General features: G+C 37.5%; 1 protein-coding gene across 1 annotated transcript in view; it reads left to right on the top strand.

Annotated features, from left to right (window-relative positions):
• Positions 1 to 22,621, top strand: part of LOC103482418 (contactin associated protein 2) — a 167,494-nt gene that overhangs the window by 96,956 nt on the left and 47,917 nt on the right. The window contains exon 14 of the mRNA XM_008438563.2: positions 6,278 to 6,405. Coding sequence (XP_008436785.1) covers positions 6,278 to 6,405 — 128 coding nt within the window. The remainder of the gene's footprint in view (positions 1 to 6,277; positions 6,406 to 22,621) is intronic.

Raw genomic sequence — 22,621 nt, 5'->3', positions numbered from 1 at the left:
GTAGGTTGTCCTATTTAAACAATGCATACTTGGGTACCTAACATGTGCCACAAAGCATCCCCCACACCATTGTACAATTTCATTTAAAAGCTAAAATTTAAGCTCATTGGACAACACAATGTTTCCAATCAATATTTCCAATCTGTTTTCATTTAATTTTCCTGAGCCTCTGTAAACTGCAGCCACAGTTTTCTGTTCTTAGCGGACTACTCGGGCACCCTGTGAGGTTTTCTGCTGCATTCTGCATAAATCAGTTTTGTTTTTGCTACTATTACTTCTCTATCATCTCAAACCAGTCTGTCCATTTATCACTAACCTCTGATGCGGACAAAACGTCTTCACCTACAACTTTTGCTCACAAGATATTTTTACCATTTTTAATCACGTTCTGTGATTACAAATAACGTTTGTGTGTCAAAATCCCAGAGGATCATAAGTTGCTGTCAATGTTTTAGTAGTTCCTGATTCTCTTTCTTCCTTTTCCTAATTGTTGCCATGTGATCAAGCATTAGTTGTTTTCACAATGAACTATATAGGTGTGCACAATAAAATGGCTATCGGGCGTAATTAATTGTCTATATGAAGCCTTAAATTTATTGTGGCTTTATTTATTTAGTTTATTTTAAATTTATTGTGTGTAAGCTAATAAATAAAAAAATAGAAGAAATGCTGAATGGACCGTATTCACACAAACAAAACATTTTCCTTTATGTTTACATGGCTTATGAATATGCAAGTAGTGTTTTTCATGTCTGAGAAACGATTTCTAAAAATGTTTAAAAGATGAATATCTTAAAAACTGAGTTGTTGTTCTTTTTTACAAATTCAGTTTGTTCTTGACAAACTGAGTGCTGGTGGAGACCATAGCCTTCAGTACATTGTGCATCCCCACTACTGTTTCTACAATAGCATTATTTTATTTTACTTTTTTTTTGTATGTCTTCCAGAATATGTTCTAAAGATGTTGCCAATAAACTCCCCTTGTCTCTGGGAAAAGCTTTTGCAAACAGGAAAGACTGAATGCCAAAGAGGGAAAAAAATATGGTTGCAGTTGTTTTGGCAGAATAATTCAATATGCTCAGGATCCAGTGTTTCATTATTATTATTTTTTATTATTTTGTTCATTCTCTTTTAAATGAAAAAAATCTCATTTTAAAAAATAAAACACCCCGTGTGCATTAAGTTTGTCGTCTAGAGCAGCAAGTTTATTTTTGCCAGGAATGATTTTGACATTAGTAATTATAATTTTACTTTAGCATAATGGCACATTTTGGGAAAAAATAATTAAAATGAAAGCCAATACAGTTCAACAGAAGGTATAAAATAAATGACCCTACGCAGTCAGAGAATATACATTGTCAGAAAAAATACCTGGCTTATTTAATTATATTGTAACATTTTTTTCTGCTCTATTGTACTGAGCAATTTGCTAAGAAATTCTTCTCTACACTGAAGAGCCAGGGTTTTTTTCTACTGGTGGATAAGTGTGGGGCTTGATTTCTGTGGTCGTACATCTATAATTAGGAGAAAGAGTCTGGATTTAGCCTTTCTATGGTTTAGAAAAAGTGCATTTGTTCACAGCCACCAAGTCAGTGTCCTTGTTTGGTTGGCCTTTAATTAATATCTTATTTTAACAATCTGTTGCACTTATTAAAGAAACTAATTCCATATCTTCAAAAATAGTCCCTGGTTATTTATTTTTTAAATAAATGTTGTTCTAAGCTCATAAATTATTTAGAAGCGAAATGGAAAGAAATGTGTAGCTAGCACAAGATTTTATGTTTCTATTACTCCCATCTCCATATGCTTTATTCTCTCTAGAGTACAATAAGGTATGTCGGAGGTAAACAGTGAAAATAATTCCCTTTTTATCTTGTTAATTTGTAAATCAAATATTCTCTCTATGAAAGCACAGTTTTTTCTTCTTTTTTTCAAACAATGTTCAATTTCAGCACTCGTATACCTGTACTGAAGTATCTTCAGCAGTCATGTAACTGGTGGATTCTACCCAGATTTACCACTTGGAAATTGTACTTCTCTTGTAACAAAGCAGCGTCCCAAGAACGGTTATGTAACTTGTATAATTGTTCTTCAGAGACAGAAGAGCATTTATCATTGAGTTTAACCCACCCACGGATTTTCTATTTAGATGAGCAGACTACACTTGTAAAGTATTTTACTTCTATAAGACTGCTTAGGGTTCAAATTGATAAATTGTCAGAGCATCAGGTGAAGGTGATAAACTGTCTGGAAAATGACTCTTACATTTTTTTTTTATTATGTAAGTCGTACCTTACTGTAATTTAGAATTGCAAGGTAATTTAATGTGCATTTTTCTGACTTCAGGGGAAAAGTGGAGCATTTTTTAAATAAAATTTAAATTCACAAAAAGAACATTGGATTCAAATCCCATTACTTGAATTGTATAACAGGAAACTCTTGCACTAAGCAACCATTCTAACTATAAAACCATATATCTACGTGGATCCAGAACCAATACTTTTAGCTTACGCTCATTATTTTTGTACTAAAAGAAATGACATCATTGTAATTGGTTGTAAAAACAATTAAATGGTGCATCTTACAAAATTGGGAGTGATCATTAAATGTCATAAATAAGATACAATTTACTCTCAATTCCTCATATAACCTTTTAAACTTGGACATTTCTTTCACTGTCTATAAAAATTTTATTTTTTCCACAAAGGAGCCTGAAGTTAAAGCAAATTTTATACAAAAGGTCTTAAATTTAACCTTTAAGTAACACACATCTCCAGGTTAAACATACAAAGACTGCAGTGTGAGGAACCTTGAAAACAAAATTTTGAAAGAGCATGAAGAAAAATATCACAAGTTTATTTCAGTGGAGCAGCTGATTTTTGATATTAAGATAAAAACATAACATTGCCCAAATTTTTTCAAAGTGTACCGTTTGTTAAATGACATTTTGCCTTACACTTGAGTGGCTCGACCTGCACAGGGGAGCCAAGCTCACAGAATAAGTGATGAAGTTAAAAAATTAAATAAATGCATAAAGTAAAAATTCATGGCAACAAATGAAATCCAAACAGAGGAAACACTTGCAGAACTGTAATAGAAGGAGTGGGTGAACAGAGAAGACAGGTACTGGGAATGTAAGTTGATGGATGGCATACCTATTCATTATCATTTCATTCCATCTATTTTAGTTTTGTAACCATGTGTAGAACCACTATGTATGAAGTCAATTGTTTTAGTAGTTGATGCAATGTTGAGAAAGCAGAATAGCCCAAGTTATTATTAAATTTAACTGTAACTTATTGAAGAGTTTAGATTTAAGACCTATTTTCACTGTCATTGGTCCTCATTTCTACTTATAGTCCGGTACTGTGTAAGTCTGGCAAGAAGTATTATTATTGCCCATTCATGTCTAGATAGAAACATCCACTGGAATGAAGACAGCATAAAGGGATAAAACACAAAACTGTAGCAGGTAGATATTGGGAGGGGGAATTATAAAGTGGGAAGTCTAGAAAATTCACTATTTGATGTTTTCTAAAACAGCAGGCACACGGGGGAGATCCAGATGATAGTAAATGAGCTGATAGAGCAAGAAACTGTCTGCTGCTCAGAATAACAGGTTTTTATTGTCAAGGACAAACACGACAACTCAAACAGTTTCTGTAGGCATGCATGTTTCCTCTACAAAGATGAAGAGCAGACTCCAAATCTCAGAGGACTCGCTGCAAGATACACACAGCAGGAAGGCAGAATTGCACTTACTCAAACATGCTGAAAGAAATTTTATTTTCCTGGACTGATGGCGTGAAAATCAACTCTTATCAAAATGATTGTGAGAGACAGGGCAAACATTGCCTAAAGCACCATCTCATCTGTGAAATATGGGACCTGTCTAAACACTCATGCCATCCCTGAAACGAGCACACTGACATTTACTGACAATTTGAATCAGATGGGTCAGTGCAAAAGAGTACAGAGGGATTCTGGGTCCAGAGATTCACTGGCATGCAAAAAAATAAATACAACACCATGACATGATTTACAGGAAAATAATCCTAAGCATATAACCAAAACAAGATAAGAAGGAATTAACTTACTATCCTAATCAGATTGATGAAATCAATCTGATTATTTCTGAGCTGTAGTCAGCACCCTGGAGACCACTTCAGGGGCAGCTGTGTTGAGAGATGGAAAAATTATATAATTATTTAGCTTGACGTTTTCTGCATCTGTGGTCATGCTGCAGCGATCTAACTCTATCTAACAATGGGATTTTAAAAAATACGGGGGGGGCAAAACCTTTACTGTACTCAGCAAATACCTCTCAACTTTTCACACTTCAACAAAATGACACCGAAAGAGATTTACAAAATTACTGCTCACTAATTTGAATCTGCTTAAAGTGCATACTTTAATCTATTTTAATCTACTTTTTGCAGGAGGGGTAAGAATTACTGCACAACTGTCATCTGAGCAGTCGTAATGGGGTTTCGTAAAATCAGCACATCAAGTGAAATGTTTGTAGAGCATCTCATTGCACTAAACTTGGTGGGTTTTTTTTATATCCACGAGATCGGTGTTGTGCTGAAGTCAGCTATCTACCTCTGATATTCACAGGTTACGAGTCTAAAATATTTTTACTGATTAAAGGTTGATATTCAGTGTAAATATACACGTTCACAATTCTCTTCTTCTAATACAGCAAATGTAAACATTCTGTGCACGGCATAAAGTGTCTGGTGAAAACAATACTAATAATAATTTGGTTTATTGATAGAATCCACCAGATTTTTAGTTAAAATCACCCTTTTTTTTTTTTCAAAAGGTACTGATGCCATGGACACTGAGAATTCAGAGACTTTTAGTAAAAGAAATGAATCCTTAGCACAAGTATGGAGGAGAGCATGAATTACTTTCCACATAGTCATCCTTTGCTTCATGATAAACCTGAAATGTTTGCTACTGAAAAGCTTGACCTTAACATTGTAGAACCAAAGTACACAGTTGCCTTTAAAGTCAACATCTGTGATGGTAGGAACAAATTATTTATAAAAAGTGCATTAGACAAAAAAAAAAAACCATTCAGTTGTATATATTTTTGAAGAGACTATCAAAGGTAGCAATCTGTTCTACAGTCATACTATTAACACGCAATAACTGACCTGCCTCTGACCGTTAACTCATCAAAATTTGCAACAAAGTATGCACAGAGTGAGCTCAGATGGCTATGGAGCAATACAAATAAAGGACGTGACAGAAAAAATAATGGTTGCAAATGTCGGTGCCTTGTGTGAAGCCTTTATTTTTCTTTTTTCACAAGTAACTGCTACCGAAGACACTTTACTTGGCCAAAGTCCAGCGATCTATTATGTTGCAGCGCAATTCAGCACACCCTGTGTGGTTTTGGCGAGAAATGATATGAGCCAAATGTGCACCACACAGAGGTGGTCTGTGTGTGTGTGTGTTTTTTTTTTTTTTCTTAAAATCCTCAGCCAGCTGGCAGCACATGTAATCTGTAATTGATATATTAGACACTTGAGGTGCAGCACAAGTCAGCTAATGCAGAGTGGTGACTATCTCACTTGGTGAGTCAGTGGTGTAACATCAGCTTGTTGACTTCAATCCCACCCCCAAAACCACCTTATTCAGAAAACATGCAAAGGTGGCAAAATCGTGTTTTAATTCCATTTTTAATGTCTTTGTCGTAGTGGTAAAAGTTGTTGCGCTTGCAGTAATTTCTACAAAGAATTATTTTTGTTTGAAGGATTTTGTTTTTTTATTATTGTTCTATGAGAGATTGTTGCTACATTAAAAGATTACCATATTTCTAAACATTTGTATGCATCCTTACTGAGGGGTGCTAATAAGCTTGTACTCGTTTTTTTAATCACTGAATGCCTAAAAGTATTTTATAGTGGTGTGCATTCTGTAATATGGCCAAATAGGTGCTACGTTTGATAAAGGACTAATGTATGCATGTGCATAGCTAACATATGTTATGCACAGTTTATTGTGTCGCCCTTTTCAAAAACCACATCTGAAAAGTGAGAGGCAGAAAGGTGTTGATGAAATTTAGTACTGACTCAGTCATAAGTGGTGTTGACAGGAATCATGATGTTATTTTTTACTTTTTTTTTTCTGCACCGCTGAACAATGTAAAGTAGCAGAACAAAAACAGCTAAATTGTGAAGAGGTTGTATGTTTAAAAAGTAGGCTAAAAGGAGACATTTGTTTGTAATGTGGGAAATCTTTGTCTTCCTCCTTTTCTTTTTGCTAGGAGGGAAGATTCGGGTCTATTGACATATAAAGAGCACCTGCCAGTTAGCCAGGTTGCCGTTGGTGACACACACAGGCCGGGCTCTGAGGCCAAACTCACTGTTGGACCTCTCCGCTGCCATGGAGATAGTAAGTATTTTGTCATTTAAACATGTGTAGTTGGCTGAGCAGCGGTGGGCTGCTCTCATGATAGATAAACAGCTACTTGGATTTAAAAAAAAAAAACAAAGACAGATTTATAAGGAATATTGGCCCAACAACAGAGTTTTATAATTTTGTAAGACGTTTGTGAGCTGATGGATTTCTTCTGAACAAATTTTATTTGTTGAGCTGTATAAAATGAGTTGGCAAGCTTTAGGAGAAAAGTTTGATTGCTCTTTTTTTATGTAAATGTTAGATTTCTTTTTCTGGTGCCAACATTTCCAATCAGAGCTTTGAATATTAAATGTGTACAGAAAATGAGTTGCAATTTGAAGAAATCACCATGAAATCTTGGGGGGGGGACAAACAAAAAAAAAGGCAAATGAGCATTTATCTGCAACTGAACTGATCGTAAAAATGATTGTCTCGCCTAAAAATGTCGTTCTAACTTTTCACAGGAAATTTGTATGGTGGGTGTTTTTAATGTAAGCGACATAGCTCACTGCTCAGGGCAACACAGCTCTACGGGTGCTGTGAGCACTCAAAAAAAAAGACTGGAAAAAAAAAAAGAATTATCTTTCACCGGCCCCGACTGAGTTTCTTATTGCCTATTTGCGTCTCCACTCAATAGGAAGTGTAGGGAGTGCCCAACCGCTACGTTGTGAACAATAAAAGCACTGTGAGAGAATATCACCATACACCACGACTGGTTAATGACTCTAAAGTAGGATATAACTCCCAGCGCTCAATTAAAGGGCTGTTGCACTGTTTTCTTAGCAAACCTGAAACGCCTGATTCTTTTTAATTGTTCAAAACATTTGAGGGTGCAGAAAGACGGCCTTGCTCAGTGCCTACCTGATGCCATAAAAATCGTTGGATCTATATCATAAAGTATATTTAACAACGGGCACTGATGTTGTTTAGCTTATTCAACTTAAACTACATTTTGTATCGGGTTAGTAGAGGCCAGTTACGTTTTCAGGTCAGCTCTTTAGAGATAAGATGAGCAGTCTTCCAGAACCAACAAAAGGAATCTCAGTTGCATTTTATTTTGGAGACGTTGTATTGAAAGACATGAAAGAGACTGAAGGGATCTGATGTACTTTGGCTCAGAATACATAAAAAGTTTTCCGAAAGGTAACCCAGAGCCAAATCATGCTGTGCATACTGGTATCAGTCAGATCTTTGAATGAACTTTAGAGAAACTTTCAAAGCCGGCGTGAGCTCATATAGATTAGTTTCTGGGGCAAAGGCGACCTTTGAACGAGGCTGAAGGACTGCAGTTACAGTGACCTAATTGAGAAGCAATATGTGTGTTAATGAGTTTCTCCAAGTCATCTGTGGAAGGGAGCACTTTCATTTTCAAGTCATTTCTCAGCTGGTTGGAGAGACTGCATAACCTTTGTGAAGTTCACATCAAAGGTTGAATGAAGAGAGCACCCCCAGTCACTGTGATATGGCTCTTATTAAAAATCACCGTTTCATATATTGTGTGCAGCTTTTAAACAGTCAGAGAGAGCAAAGGCCACTTTTGTTATTCGGTGCTAAGGGAAACCATTAATGGTACTCCAGCAGTTTTTTTTGGGGGGGGGGGGTTTAACACTTGTCTATCAAAGTAGAGTCAATGCATGTGCCATTTTACAAAGTAGTAGAATATGTTGGGCAAAAGGTATTCTCGTTCTACATGTGAACTTGGCACGTATGTTATAATTTTATGAAAACTGTCAGCAAATATATTGTCTTGACTGGGTAAACAGCATGTGATTATAAAAAACATAGCTTAACTCAATGAGTGCCAAACAAAGGGTTTTGGTTTTTAGTAGCAGAATATGTTACAATTTTTTCAATTACATCCTATAGTAAACATCTGACATCATCGCCGCTGAAGTTGCCAAGTGTCTAATTGAGAAGAACTAAACGGTTTGTCTTGATCAGATTAAGAAAATGCTGGAAACAGTTACTTTTTACTTTGAGGTACTGCCTGACTTGATTGTTTTAAATGAGTTTAAAACTTGCAGTTAAACACAGTAGCTATTTCAAAAAAGAAAATACTTGCACATAAAGTTCCAGAGGCGGTGTGTTTACTGCATTAGTTAAGGCAGAATAATTAATGGAACTGTGGCATTTACACACCGTGTTGTATTTCATTTTTGCTTGAGCAAATCGTGCGGTGTTAAATGTAGCCAATTGTAAAAGCCGCTTCTTTGTGTTTCTCAGTCATTTCTTGGCAGAACCATTTCCTGCTACTTTAATCCCACTGCAAATTAGAGGTGGGTTGAGCAGCGACTGTGTCATTCTAACTTGATCTGCTCCTCTGTGTTCAATGAATCTGAGTTTAAGAAGATAGAAACTGAAACCAGTAGTGACGCAATAGCAAAACAATGTAAAAACATGTCTACACGTCTGAATAACGTTTCTGGAACATGCTTGCAGTCAGTGCCTAATTTCACAGAGCGGGCAAAAAAAGGACATAGTGATGTAGATCTCAGTACTCTTTCCTTGTCACGTAATGTAACAGGCACAGGTATGATGTCTCCAAGCAATCTGTTAAACTTTTTTTTGTATGTAGATTTTTGCTTTTATCCTATCTCTAGAAAACACCATTTTCATTCAAAATTTTCATCAGCTTATCAATATTAGAGGATGCAACTGAGCGTGTGTCTGTGCAGAGGGCTGTGCACTGCTGAGCGTGCTGCCTGCTCAGAGACTTTAACCTGGTGCAGCTTAATCCACCATGAGCACAGCCCATTCTGCTCTCTGTTTGTAAGAAGATTAATTTTATTCCTATAACCCACAATGGTTTCGTATAAATTTGGTTCATGACTTCCAGATCGGCTTTCTTGTATGAAATTAAAAACTCTCCCACAACAAATGCAGGCTAGAAAATGTAGAAAAACCAACTTTAAATGAAACAATTTCTTCCTACTTACTATGCTTTCCTCTTTCAAATATTAAAATAAATTAGCTCTGATTGAGTATTATTGCATGTAGCTGCTTCATATTTATTAACTCTAATAGTATGGACAAAGGACAAGAGGTTAATTATAATTAAATTCAATACTAATCTGGCATATTCTATTCTTTTAAATTGCTGAGAGCACATTACTTATGCATTTGACTATTTCTAAGTGTTAATTTTATGTTGTAACTTAAGACTGAAGTCAGGGATGAAAAGACAGGCATGTTAGGTACTGAAATTGTTGCCAATTGTAAAATAATGCATGTATGTTAGTCATCTTTAAAACCTAAAATAATACCTTATCTGCTCTCAGGAGCAATCTTAATCCTTTTTCACAACCTGACGTTTCTTTTGTCAGGAGTCTCATCACACCAACAGCACGTAGTAAGGAATTCCTCTTTCAGGGCGTTTTCACACCCGGTAGTCTTGTAGACTCAGTTCAGTTGAGGACCAAGATTTCAGTGTGTTACATTTTCAGTCAGTGTGACTCACGTTCACAAATGAGCCAAACCCTTTGAAAAACCTGTTTACTCCCTAGTCCTGTGGTAGCTCTGCACCAGAATAAAAAAATTAAAAAAAATACTTTGTTAAAGTGCACACAAGTTACGACAAATGATAAGGTAGTAAATGTCTGCTAAGATGGCAGCAAAAGTAAACAAAATTAGATATACTGACATGGAAGTTGTGAATTATTCAAATCAGCTGCTTAGTGAGACCTTTTTGTATGAAGCCAAAGAAATCGCAGTATGAGATGCAAATCACAGCTACCGCTATAAGAGAGTAGTAATATTTTAATTGGAGTTTTTCCAGTGAAACGTAGGCATCACAAGGCTGCAGCCTTGGAATATGACTGGCAAGGCCAGTTATGTTTTAAACTCTCTAATGACAAAAGCTGCACAAGGATGTAGAGCGACCCCTGATTGAAAGGCTGCCAATCCTGCTACCAGAATCTGCACAGCACCCAGGACACTGAAATGCTGCTTTTAGTATCTCTCCACAGCAAAACACTATGTGTAATGAGTGTGGAGTTGATTCACCCAGAAGACCTTTCCAAGACCCTCCTGAAAGCATCCATATTTTGCCATATTTATATTTATGTTTTGGTGCAGCCTTCACTTTGGGAGGGGTCTCAGTTTGCATTGTATGATATTTTATCTAGTTTTCTTGTGCAACTATAAAGTGAACTATAAAGCTTTCTGCGATGTTTTCAAAAGTTTAGCTTTTGTTGACTGCACTGCTAATGGTTTGACAATTTATTTAATAAAAGATAAGGAAAGAAAACCAACATACCCCTGTTAATCCGAGGATTGCACCTCGGTGCGAAAATAACATTGCTCACACTCTGAGTGCAAATTATTCAGAGTAATTTTTGCCTCACTTTTGTTTGCAGAGAAATATTTCTATATATGTGTGTTTGGCGGGATAGTGAGCATAAGTAGGTAATTATAGTCTCTGAATATTTCCCACAAACTCCTAACTAACCATTCATCTGCCACATCATTATAGTCTGCTCAAGTTCATGTAGAAGCCATTTTTCTTTTCCCCTTTTCTGATTTCAATCCTGCAGAAAGCTCACACTGACTGAGAGGTAGATGAAACACTTTTGTTTCTCCTCTCCTTGTAATCAGTGTTGACATTCTCCTCTCTGCTAGACTTTGGTCAGCTGGAAGACACTCACAGTTCCTTCAGAGCTGTGGTATTGATCAGTTTCTCACCAAACACGGGTTGTTTTACTGTATCTTGAAGCTTCTTAAAGTTTTCATGGTGTTTCAGAGTCTTTCGGGAGCAGCCTACTGAAAAGTTTCTGATCTTCTAATTAACCCCCCGCCTTTAAAAATGCATCAGCTTGTGGTGGAAATTGTATTATAGGTATATGAGCTACACTTCTAGAGAAATATCAAATTAATCGGTGTAACTTAATGTCATTTCGTTGTACAGTGAGTCTGTTTCTCTTTGAAATTATTCAACAGACGAGCGTCTGAAGTTCAAAACTCAAATGGATTAAAAAGAAAAAAAAAAACACAAAACAGACAAAATATAAAAGCTGTCCTGTGGTATGAACTGCATTATCTTGACAGCTGTTCAACATTTTAACACTGTGGAGACGCATTCCTGCAGCAGCTCTGAAACAATTCAGAACTGAGGTATAAACACATACAATAAGCTTTTCAGCTCCCCTCACTATTTTCTGCAAAAACCTTCTTATAGGTGCAGTATTGCTTCATCATATTTTTCATTCTGATCACCACATTACCTTGGATTCCAACTTATTTAACTTCCTCTCTATACATCATTTTATAATTTCTACAGAGAGTCCCAGTACTATGACATCATGTGTACAATTATTGATTAGATTATCTAAATATGGAAACACCCAATTTGTGTCAACTGTGTGAAAAGCAACCGAGCGCGCAACCTTGAGAGGTCCCAGTGGTCCCGCCTGATGGAGTTGGAGATGTTTAATGTGGGCTGACTGTTGACAGAGGATCCCAAATCAATTGACAAGTGGCAGCGTTCAGACCAAGCAGAAGATTATTTATTTATTTTTCTTTTAGTCTCTGGGAAATTATGAAACTCAACGCCACAGCTCTCATAACAAAGGGGATGTTTGTTTTCAGTAAATGTGTTTTTAATGTGAGCAACAGCATTTGTGTCAAGTTAACGTGGAGTTTAAAGAGACTAATGCGCGTCAGATTGGAGAAATGTCAATATCCTTTCTCACAAAAACATCTTGTTGTTTGAGGCATCCACCATCAAATGAGACATTTTTGCCTATTTTGTGAAGCCACGCTGAAAGCTGTTAAGAGCTGGAAAGGTACTCTTTTTTTATTGTAACTATTAGGCATGTAATGGACTGGTTGTAAATGTTCTTTTATACTTCTGGATCGTAAACTCAACCCAAAACTTTCTGCAACTATACAGTAAAAGGCAAAAGCATGTTTTCCTGCAAATGCAGCACACCTAATTTTATTCATATTTTGATATGTATTGACCACACACACGTTTGGCTTTACTCTCTACTTTATGCTTTCTTTTTTTTCCCACATGCAAATGGAAAGCAAAAAAAAGAGCAATACAACTATATTTCTACTATTTAGCATATTCCAAGGGGGAGTAATATCCTTTAAAGAAAAAAAAAAAAAAAGGACCATGAATCTTTAGTACCAGCCGTGTTCAATGCAATAATGCTTCATAAAGAAGTCCATTGGTCGCTCATTTTTCACACTGCTAGGGATAATGGGATAGAGCTATGCCTAGGTTCTGCGTTTAAAAGAATGTAGCCTACTGTAGATATGGCTTTTCTTTTTTTTCTTTAATTCTTCACTCATTTCTGTCTTGATCAGTCGCTTTACCCATTCATTCAGGAGACAGGAAGTGGCCTGGTTCTGTCAAGGTTGCCCAACATGACAGACCACCTGCCGCTCCTCCTCCCTGGTGTCGCACTGATTATGGTCCCCTCATCAACAATCTGGTGCCAGTCTCACTAATGTCCCTTCATCACAGAGCTGCCAACAATCCAACAAACAATGATTTAATGACCCATGATGTCACATCTGTTTGTGTGTGTAGGAGTGTATCGTATAGTAATGTGGCAAACGCAATTATAAAAGATGAATCTTTCTGTCCCTCAGAGGGAGCCGTGTTCTCTTTGTCTTACTTAGTCACCCCTGTATGAGTCTTTGTGTGTAACAGATGAACGGAGTCATCCTCTTTCATACCGAGTGACCAAATTAACAAAGTTTTCAATGAAGATGACTTTTTTTTTTTTTCCTTTTTCTTTTTCCCATGGTCCTGGCAGAGACACTGAAGCATACATTATACATTGGTCCATTAAGGCATATTAAACATATATTAAAAATTTCACACGTGAATAGGTATTTCTTTGATGATTGATGCTTTTCATACTGTGGATGGAGCTCTGTCTCAATAAGAGCAATGACGATTGGCTGCTGCTGTAATGGGTTTTCATATGTGAATGACTAATGTCTTGAGCAGACAGGGAACGTTTCAGCGAGGTGGCCTGTGTGTCTTTGTTCTCGTCTCTTTTTGTGTGTTGCAGCCTTAAGAGAGGAACTATTTTCTGTGCATCCGCGTGTGCCTGTGCATGCCTCAGCATTAATGAATCCCATCTTCCAGGCTGGTTTAATGGTCACGGGCAAACGAAGAGAAATTAGTTTCCTTTATTGACGTTGAAAGGGTTTGGACGTTTTAATTGATAGAAATGTAAGGAAAAATAAATAAAAAGGCAGCAAATGGAGCAAAGCAGCCTTTAAATATTTTTGCCATAATGGTGATGTGAATATGCTTCAAGATATTTCCAACATTGCAAATGACCACAAGTGAAAGCATACTTTAGGGGTCACAGAGGTATTTAGCTGTACTGTAATTGATATTAATCCAACAATGTTGTTCCAATACCTTAAAAACATGGAGGTCAATTATTTTAAATTTGTATTTAATAAAGAGTGCTATTAGTAAGCTAAGAATGAGTCTATTATGAAATAAATAAAATGTACACTATTAGCATAATGAGTTTAAGAATATGGACAAAAGCGCAAAAGAGACATCTTACCTCACAGTGAAAGAGAAATGCTTTTAACCAGAACTGCATTGTGTAAACGCTTCTGTTAACTGTATCTAAAAATGGTAGAAACACGACATACAGATCAAGCTTGTCATGTTGAATTGCTTGTGGTTTACGCATAAGGATGCAAACATTTGATTTTTATTGTTTTTGAGGAAATTGTGTATGTGTATTCATAACTTAAACTCAATTGCTTTGAAAACCGAATGTTAAACTAAAACGTTTAGCCACATCTCAGTCTTCAGTGACGCACTAAAAAAGGCAACATTGACATCACAAAACAAGTTGAAAACCAGAGCAGAAGTGATGCGATTTGAAGAGTGGCAGAAGCTACCAGTTGTTATGTTTCTGGATAAGAAACGGAGGGGAAGAGGAGAATCTGCTTGTAAATAAGAAGTGAAGCTGATGGTAATCTCCTCTTCTTTAATCACAGTCATTATATGTATTTTCTCCTTTTGATAAGAACGGAGGCAGAGCACCGGGGGCATCCAAATTAGTGCGGAGTCACATCCGAGCAGACCTGCTGATAATTAAGAAGCTGTCATTTTGAGGTGACACACACAGCTTGTTTTTAACAGTTACATAGCAAGCCATATGCTGCATGTCTAAACCTGATTACCTGTTCAGGTATTCAAGAGGCAGTGTGTTCAACTCTGATCAAAACATGTCTGCTTTAAGACATCTGTAAGAAAAAAAAACACACTTTCACTGGAATACCTTAGGGGTTTAGGGTGAATGCTGTTCAGCTCTTAAGAAGCTGCCAAGTAGAAAACATAACAAAATCCCACTTTTGAATGAAACATATATGGAAACATATGTATTTGTTCTCAAAGACAATAAATCAAGAACTGTACTGGACTAATTTTGTAGCAGTGAGTACAATCGAGATAGATACAAACTACAGTACATAAAGTAAAGTAAGTAAAACATTTTGGTGGCAGGTATTGAGTCGCTTCCTGCTTTAAAGTGGTGGAGACTGCTGAATTTATCATTCCGGCTTACTCGCAGTGACTTATCAGTCTGCTCTTAGCCTGGAAGAGTGGAGCAAGCTGTGGGATTTTACATTAGACTGTCGGTTGTGCGGACTCAAAGCAGATGATACAGTCCAGTGCTTCATCAGTGTTCTGAAGCGGGTGCAACATTTTTGAGCTTTCTTTGAAGGATCTGAGCCATTGCTAAAATTAAAGATCAGGCTGAAGTAGTGCTTCAAAATAAGTTGCTTGTTTGGTAAAACTTTGGATATAACTGTGTGGATTTGCAGTGCAGTGGCCAGTCCATTACTGGGTTAACATGATAATAGAATTTGCAGTAAAACATGAATAAATTAGCATTTTGTCACTGGACATTATTGTGTGCTGAACACTAAAGGTGCCACCTATTGAAGATTATAGAAAATCGTAATTGTAACTCAGTCAAAATCCCAATTATTTTGTATCTCGTTGTGCTAAATGATCTACAAATGTTTTGTTTGTGTAATTATTTGAAAGAATTGCACAAGTTTCTACTGATGAGCATAACTTGGAACATAAACATAGAGACAGTTTGAAATCTGCTCTGTGTTCAGACATTCTTCAAATGATAATTATGTCCTTAAAGTAGGATACATTTTAGTTTCTAATAGTCTAATTGTGTAACATGAACAAACTTAATCTCTGCTTTATATACATAAGTTGCATTTTTACTAGCATATTCATATTTCTTTTGTAAACTGTGTATATGGCTGAATTGACAATAAAGCTCTGCTTGACTTGATGTCTCTCACAAAGATTTTCTGGTGAAAGTGAGATGTTGTGGTGAAACTCGCGAGGTCACAAAGGTCAAAGCTGTTCAAAAAGCTCTGCTCATCTTTTTGCTTTTTCCATTTTCTCATAGCAGTGATAATTGAGAGGCAATGCTTTCATAATATTGATTAATCTGAGTAGGTTAGATTTCCAGCACAAGTAACCATGGTGATGACCCTCAGCATGGGCAGTTCTAGACGGGGGGCAATAGGTGCCAGTGCCCCTGTGGAACTGGTCCTGATCCCTGTAGTGAAGTGTTACTACTAAATCAATTTCTTATGTTGACACACAAAACCGAGCTAAATTGGTCCCTTGGACCAATTGAAATTTTACCATCCTATAGTTTTACTTTAATGATGAATTTAAAATAATTAAAGTTTTGCACTTTTAGCCTGAGGTGTCGATAAAGCAGCAAGCTTAATGCGTAGAAATGCAGTATCCTCTAAGATGGATAGATTTTTCTCATTTGTATAACTTGTGTAAAATTCGACTGTGTGAGTAGCAGTTAGCCTTCTAGCGAATATTCTTCTATTGTGTCATCAGGTTTTCACAGACTTGCCAAAAATATCACATCTTACCTTTCCAGGTAAAAGAACTGTAACTTATAAAAACTTTACAGAACACCTCTTCAAAAACTCTCTATGCTATCCCTTTATGACTAAAGATGTGTGAAGAATAAGGAGTGCATTGAGTTTACTTTTGTTTCTGCCATAAATTCTTGAACCTGGAGAGTAGAGGCACTCAAGGTTGCACCTACAGATGGACATACGGCTATACAGGAGGCTTTAAGCTCAGCTCTAATCCACCGTCTAGCTCATCTTTATTTCACTTTTCAGACTTAAGCTACGATGTGGGAGTATTCCTTAACAAGAGACTGGCATTCATGATTTATGTATAACTTTTCAATCTTAGATTATTAACCCGTAATGAGTTATAGGCTATCTGTCTTTCTTTCACTGTAAAAGTATTGCTTTATAACTTTAATATTAGCACCTGATCTCAGCTGTTCTGCTCTGTCATTTATTATCATTACTGTACTCCCATATCCCGTTCTTTATGTTGCATCACATATCATGAGCTATGAGCCCTACTAATCAAATTCACAGTATATGACAAGAAGCAATAATCAGCCGGTGGAACAAATCGAAAATGCTTTACTGTCAACGCTCCGGCGCAGACAAACGTGCGTAAATCTTCTGACTGCAGTCGCGTGTGCGTCCTAATCCTGGCCTAACTTTGCCGTTTCATGTTTACCTGAGAAGAGCCGCAAATCGCATTACAGCTGTGTTCATTCATCACTCCTGACAAAACGTATTTTACTGATTGTTTCACTGATGTATTGTCTCTCATAATCTTTTGCTTTTTTTTATAGCTAGAAGCTTCAATAAATGTAACCTGCTCTTGCATCTCTTATGAAAAGCTTAATTCAATCTGAACAATCCTACCTGATTGAATGGAACGAATCTATCTCAAACTTACTCAATCATGTATAATTATGAAAATTACAGATACTACATCTATTTACAGATTACTGAAATTGCTGTGAAGAAGATATCTGAAGTAAGGGGTCTCAGTTCTCTATGCATTAAGTAATTTCTCCATTGGTGCAACTTTGAGCTCTGAGAGTTTAGCGCTAAAAATGTACGACAAGCAACTTAATTACAAAGAAAGATTGATAAGGGTCTCAAATGACAGGCACAAACTAATTACGTGAACATTCAAATGCTACATTTACCCTGCATATACCATACCCAGACCATAAAATGACAGGCCACAGATGGCTCAATTACACAAATGAGATGAAAAACAGGTCTCAGTGGAAATTAAAAAATGATTGAGGAAGAATGCTTGACGTGCCAGCGTTGAGCGCTTTGCCGAACTATACATAGGTTCGAGTGTTTTCAACAGCCCTTCCTGAGCCGTGCCCTTAGGGGCACCTTGCATAGACGAGACTATTCTTAGTACTTTGATGAATTCTTTCTGAAGCAACTTATGAAGTATGTGGCGTGGAAAAAATAAGAAGTAATTGAAAAAGTTAGATTAGATGCCATGATGCTTGTTTCTTTTCTTTTTTAACAAAAATAAAAGGGAAATTAATTTCCAACAACATGCTAAAGAATTTGTGTGAAGCACAAACACGTTAAAAAAATATTTATTCTGCTTTTGTCACATGTATTTGTTCCAAGTCACGTAAGAAATGTTAATATCAAAAGGGAGGTTTTAAATTATGACAATTAATGACACCTCAACACTCACGCAGACACATAATCAGAAACAAACACTGTAGTTCCAGAATTCAATGTAGCAACAAGACGTAGGCTAAAAGAGCTTAAATTGAATATATTACACCTCAATCTAAAGAAAGATAAAAAAATGTAAAAAACTAAGCCTTTGAGACTTCAGGAAGTCGTACCAGGAGCCGTCGTTTCCTGATCAACTCCCACATTTACTCCAGTTGTGCTCTGACAACAGTTTGTGACCTTAAGCTCAACTCCATCGCAGTTATGTTGCAGGATAGCGAGCTTGAAGCACAGCAACAAGTTCACCTCTGAATGGCTCAAACAAAATAAAAAAGTTTTTTAAGTGGCCAAATTAAAGTGTAAGTTGAATCCAACTGTGATGAGGGCTTCTAGTGGGCCGAATCATGCCTGAAAACCCTCCAATACGTCTCAATTAAACCAAACAACAGTGGATCAGGATTTCTCCAGTCATTACCATCTATGGCAAATGTTTGATGGCAGTTGTTCCCGCTGAGAAACCTGTCTCAGGTTTAAAGGGCAATTATAAGTTGTATACATTTTGCCTCATAGATTTGAATTTTAATACATCTCTTTGTATTTTCTCAGTTGTCTTTGACTGACATTAAAAAGACTTTTGCAATCTGAAAAAGTTTAATCAATACCAGAAGAAATCTTTAGAGGAGCAAACAAATGTTTTTTCGCATCGCCGTAGCGACAGCCTCTCAAAGCTCTCTAGCCGAGTACAGTATTTGTAATTCTAATGTGATAGCTCGTGTACTTAATTTTGCTCGCCGTAGTTTGTCTGCTTTAAAGTGTCCATAGTAATGACCTGCAGCGGGTGCAGTCAGTCATCCTTACCATCTGTTGGCGCTGGCATGTGACCCATCTGGTCAAGCCCAAACAGATGAATCATCCACTTGGCTTCCAGACCCTGACTTCACCTCGAACTCTATTTCACATCGTGTCATTCTCCACAGTTCACTGGGCTGGGGTTTTGTCTTTTGATACAGGTCCCTTTCTGCTCGAGGTCAGCAGCTGTTTTCAGTGTTTGTGTAACACGGTGCTTCGCTTAATGACTCTGGGGATCAAAGAAAACAGCAGAGAAAAGTGGTGTTCATTAGGTGGTGAGCAGGAACGGATGTTGCTCCTTTACTCTTGGGCACAATCAGAGCAGTCTGTGTCAGAATGTGTGAAGGAGTTAAAGTGCGTTGGTGTTTTGTTCATGGGTGATGGTAAGATAGAAAGAGATGAATAGATAGATTAGGAGTCTGTTCTCTGGTCTGTTTTGGTGAAGAAAAAGTAAAAAAATTTAAAACCTCACCTTAGCTCATGATTTATAGATCCTGACTGAAAGAACGCAACTGAAATCAGAGCAACACTTTGCAAATGTGGCTAAATGAGTCACATTTGGATGTATTTTTATTCTTACCCAAATTTATATCCTGGCACCTCTGTGATTTTCCATTCATTGCTTGGGCCTTACACAGTTTGTTGGGATTTATTATTTTTTTTATCTCTCAAAAGAAAAGTTTTGAGTCCTCAAAGTATCCACACACACACACATCCTTGTAAAATAAAATATCTATTTTTGCAGTAATGTGTGCCTATAATAAGGGCTGCTTTTAACAATTGATCAGTCAGACACACAAATTGAAGGTAAAACTCAGACTATAATGAACAAACCTCAAATAGCCGAAGGGCACCCAGAAAAAAAAGATTTGATCAAAGGAAATGTCATGTTTCGCATTACCTTGAGAAACAATTACTAAAAATGGGTTTATAAAACAGTAGGCACCATCAATAGGTTCTTTTTCAAAGAGCATTTATGTTTGTGACATATATCTCGTTGCCATACATCAGAGAAATCAAAGAAGTTTTTAGGATTTTATCAATTAAAATCGACATACCTGCCATTAAAAACTTGTTTACTCCTGTGAGTGCGGCGTTCTGTTTACAAAGCCTTACTTTGTATGACGGATATTTGAAATCATATTTAACAAGCTAATATTTATTTCTTTTCCCAAAGTGTTGAAGCAATTTGTTTGGTAAATATTTCAATATGGGAGGGATGAATGCGCCGCAGTGCCTGGCCAAACAGTTGCATCTGTGATTCTGGCACCAGAGCAGTCGGAGGTTCATCATTTGGCTTCCACGCTTTTTCCTCCAGCACTGATTTCTCTCCAACTCTGGTTCTCTGTCAGCCCTTTGATTCTTTTGTTCTTCTTTGGTCCTCGCCCCATGAATCGCTTTTGAGCAGTTTCGCTCTCCTCCCACTTGTCTTCTTCTTCCGTCCCGTTTCCTCCCCCTCCTTCAACAACAATTCTGTATCCAAGTGTCTTTTCTGTCTCGGTACACACAAACGATAATCCAATCAGACATGAAAATGTCATTCTAGCCCTGAAGTTGGCGGAAGTGTGGGAAAAACTGATGTGTGGGGAATTACATTGGAACACTTTTGCTCTGTTGCTGATTATTTCGCAAAGATTTGTCATTATAGTTGTACGTTTCATAATTACCGACAAGTTCTTACCGGTTGTTAATGTTTTTAGTACCAACTACGCTGCTTCCTACGTTTTTGTCTCATTGATTTCAGAGTAGCACAGTACAAACATCATTATTTGCTTCTTTGCTCTAAGGCAGGCATCTTCTGGTTGGGCCCTGAATTGCCCCTGTTTAGTAATTGGCTATGCCAAAAACAAAACAGTATTTCAACTTCAAACACTTATCACAAACACAGCATCAGCATGTCTGCGTGCGTGGGTGTGTGTGTGTGTGTGTCTGTGTAAGCGGGAGCTTGGCTGCTATCAGTCCTTGCCTCTGGTGAAAAGAGTGTGCAGCATGAAGGAGAGGGGTGGAGCACAGGTCTGTCATCGGGGGAATGTTTATCACGCAGAAGCAGGAGACACACAAAAGCGCTGTTGAAAACCTGCGCTCACAAACACATATGCAATACTTCAAAAAGGTCTGTATGCAAGAGGACTCGGTCATTCAATTTGTGGAGGTCACAACCTTTAACGTTTCTGCAGTTCATTGGAATTGTTGTAAACCAACAGAAACGCAGTTTCGAAGTGGAAGGAAAATCGGAGGGCTTTCCAGATCTTTTCCGCTATTATCAATGCAAAAAGTGTTTTCTGCGTTTGTATTCCTTTTCCTTGTCGATAACCTGCAGAATTACATTTCACTGCCATCATAGCTGCACGTCTATATTTCTCTACCAGTTTTGCGCATCCAGAGACTGAAAAATTCCCTCATTCATCTTCATAGAGCGGCTTATCTCTGTTGGATGGGATAGAAGATGTATGTGAACAGCAACTGTTCTAAAACATAACACTTATCTCTAAACCCCCTCAATTGTTGCTCTAGCTGTGAGTCTTGGGCTGTTTTCCTGCTGCCTCAGTCTTCTGCAACTTCTCATATATTTTAAGTATTGCCTTGTAATAAGCTTCATATATCTTCCTATCAGTTATGTCCAGCTTTTATGACCCTGCTGTTGAAAAGCCTCCCTTGACTCAGTTGTTGCCACCAACATATTTCAGGTGCATTCAGTTAGTTTTTCCATCACACATAGCGTTTTGCACATTTGCCAAAAGTGCCTTTTTTGTCTCCAGACTGGAATCTTTCCCATGTTTGCTGTCTCCCCTACATGACTTGTGCCAAACTCCAAAATTAACTTCCTTCGCCTTTCATTTAGCAATGCGTTTATATTTGCCACTTCTGCATAAGGGCCACATTTGTAGAGTACGCGTCTAATAGTTGTCAGGTCGATAGATTTTTCCAACTCAGCTGTGGATCTCTGCTGCACCCGCAGAGCTGACATGAATCTTTTAGCTCTTTTTTTTTTGTTTTGTTTTGTTTTTTTGTTTGATGATCTCCTATCCTTCAGCTCAGAGTTTGTCTCAGTGTGGTTTGTAGGTTTGACGTAGATATGAGAAAATAGATTCAGGCAATTAGATATTTAATGTTTCAGTATAAATGAGGGTTTGTGGAAGACCAAGTTTGCTGCTAGTTGCCGTGACGTAGGGGCCGGACTCTTCTCTCCAGTCCTGCACACAGGACTGGAGACACCTGTTTCCAGGTGTGGGTCAAAAACACTCGGGCATCTAAGAGCCCTCAGTTAGCTGATAACGCAACAGCCTTCACTTTTTTCCTCTTCTTGCCCTTCACAAGCCCCCAAAGCTTTTCATTTTCTAACATCACCTGCCCTCTCCATGACTTCCCTCCCCCATTTTCCATCCTTCCTTCGATATTCGATCCTCTCGCCCATGCCGGGGCCCTCTTACCACTCCTCATGTTGTCTCTCCTCAGCATGCGCTCTCCTCTGCCCCTACTGTTTTCCCAATACTTTTCATCTTCCTTGAGTGATGGGGGCGAGACAGAGGGAAGAGCAGACAGCAGAGTCACTTCATCAACCACAGTCTGATAGTTCATCAGCAGCTGTTCAAAGTGCTGCTACTTTGTCTTCATTAGTTGCCCTTGGTTTCCTTTTATTCAAAAGTCATTGGAAAACTTATTGCAAATCCTGAAATCTCCCGCCTGTGTGCAATACTTTGTCTTTTCGAGACCTGATTTAGAAAGCTGAAAGCTTTATATATATATATATAGCTTCAATAGAATTTGAGACTAAGGTTATCGTATATAT

Source organism: Poecilia reticulata, linkage group LG20, assembly GCF_000633615.1.
Source record: "Poecilia reticulata strain Guanapo linkage group LG20, Guppy_female_1.0+MT, whole genome shotgun sequence".
NCBI classification, from domain to species: Eukaryota; Metazoa; Chordata; class Actinopteri; order Cyprinodontiformes; family Poeciliidae; genus Poecilia; species Poecilia reticulata.
The sequence above is the reverse complement of the archived record's forward strand: the minus strand, read 5'-3'. Positions and strand labels throughout refer to the sequence as shown.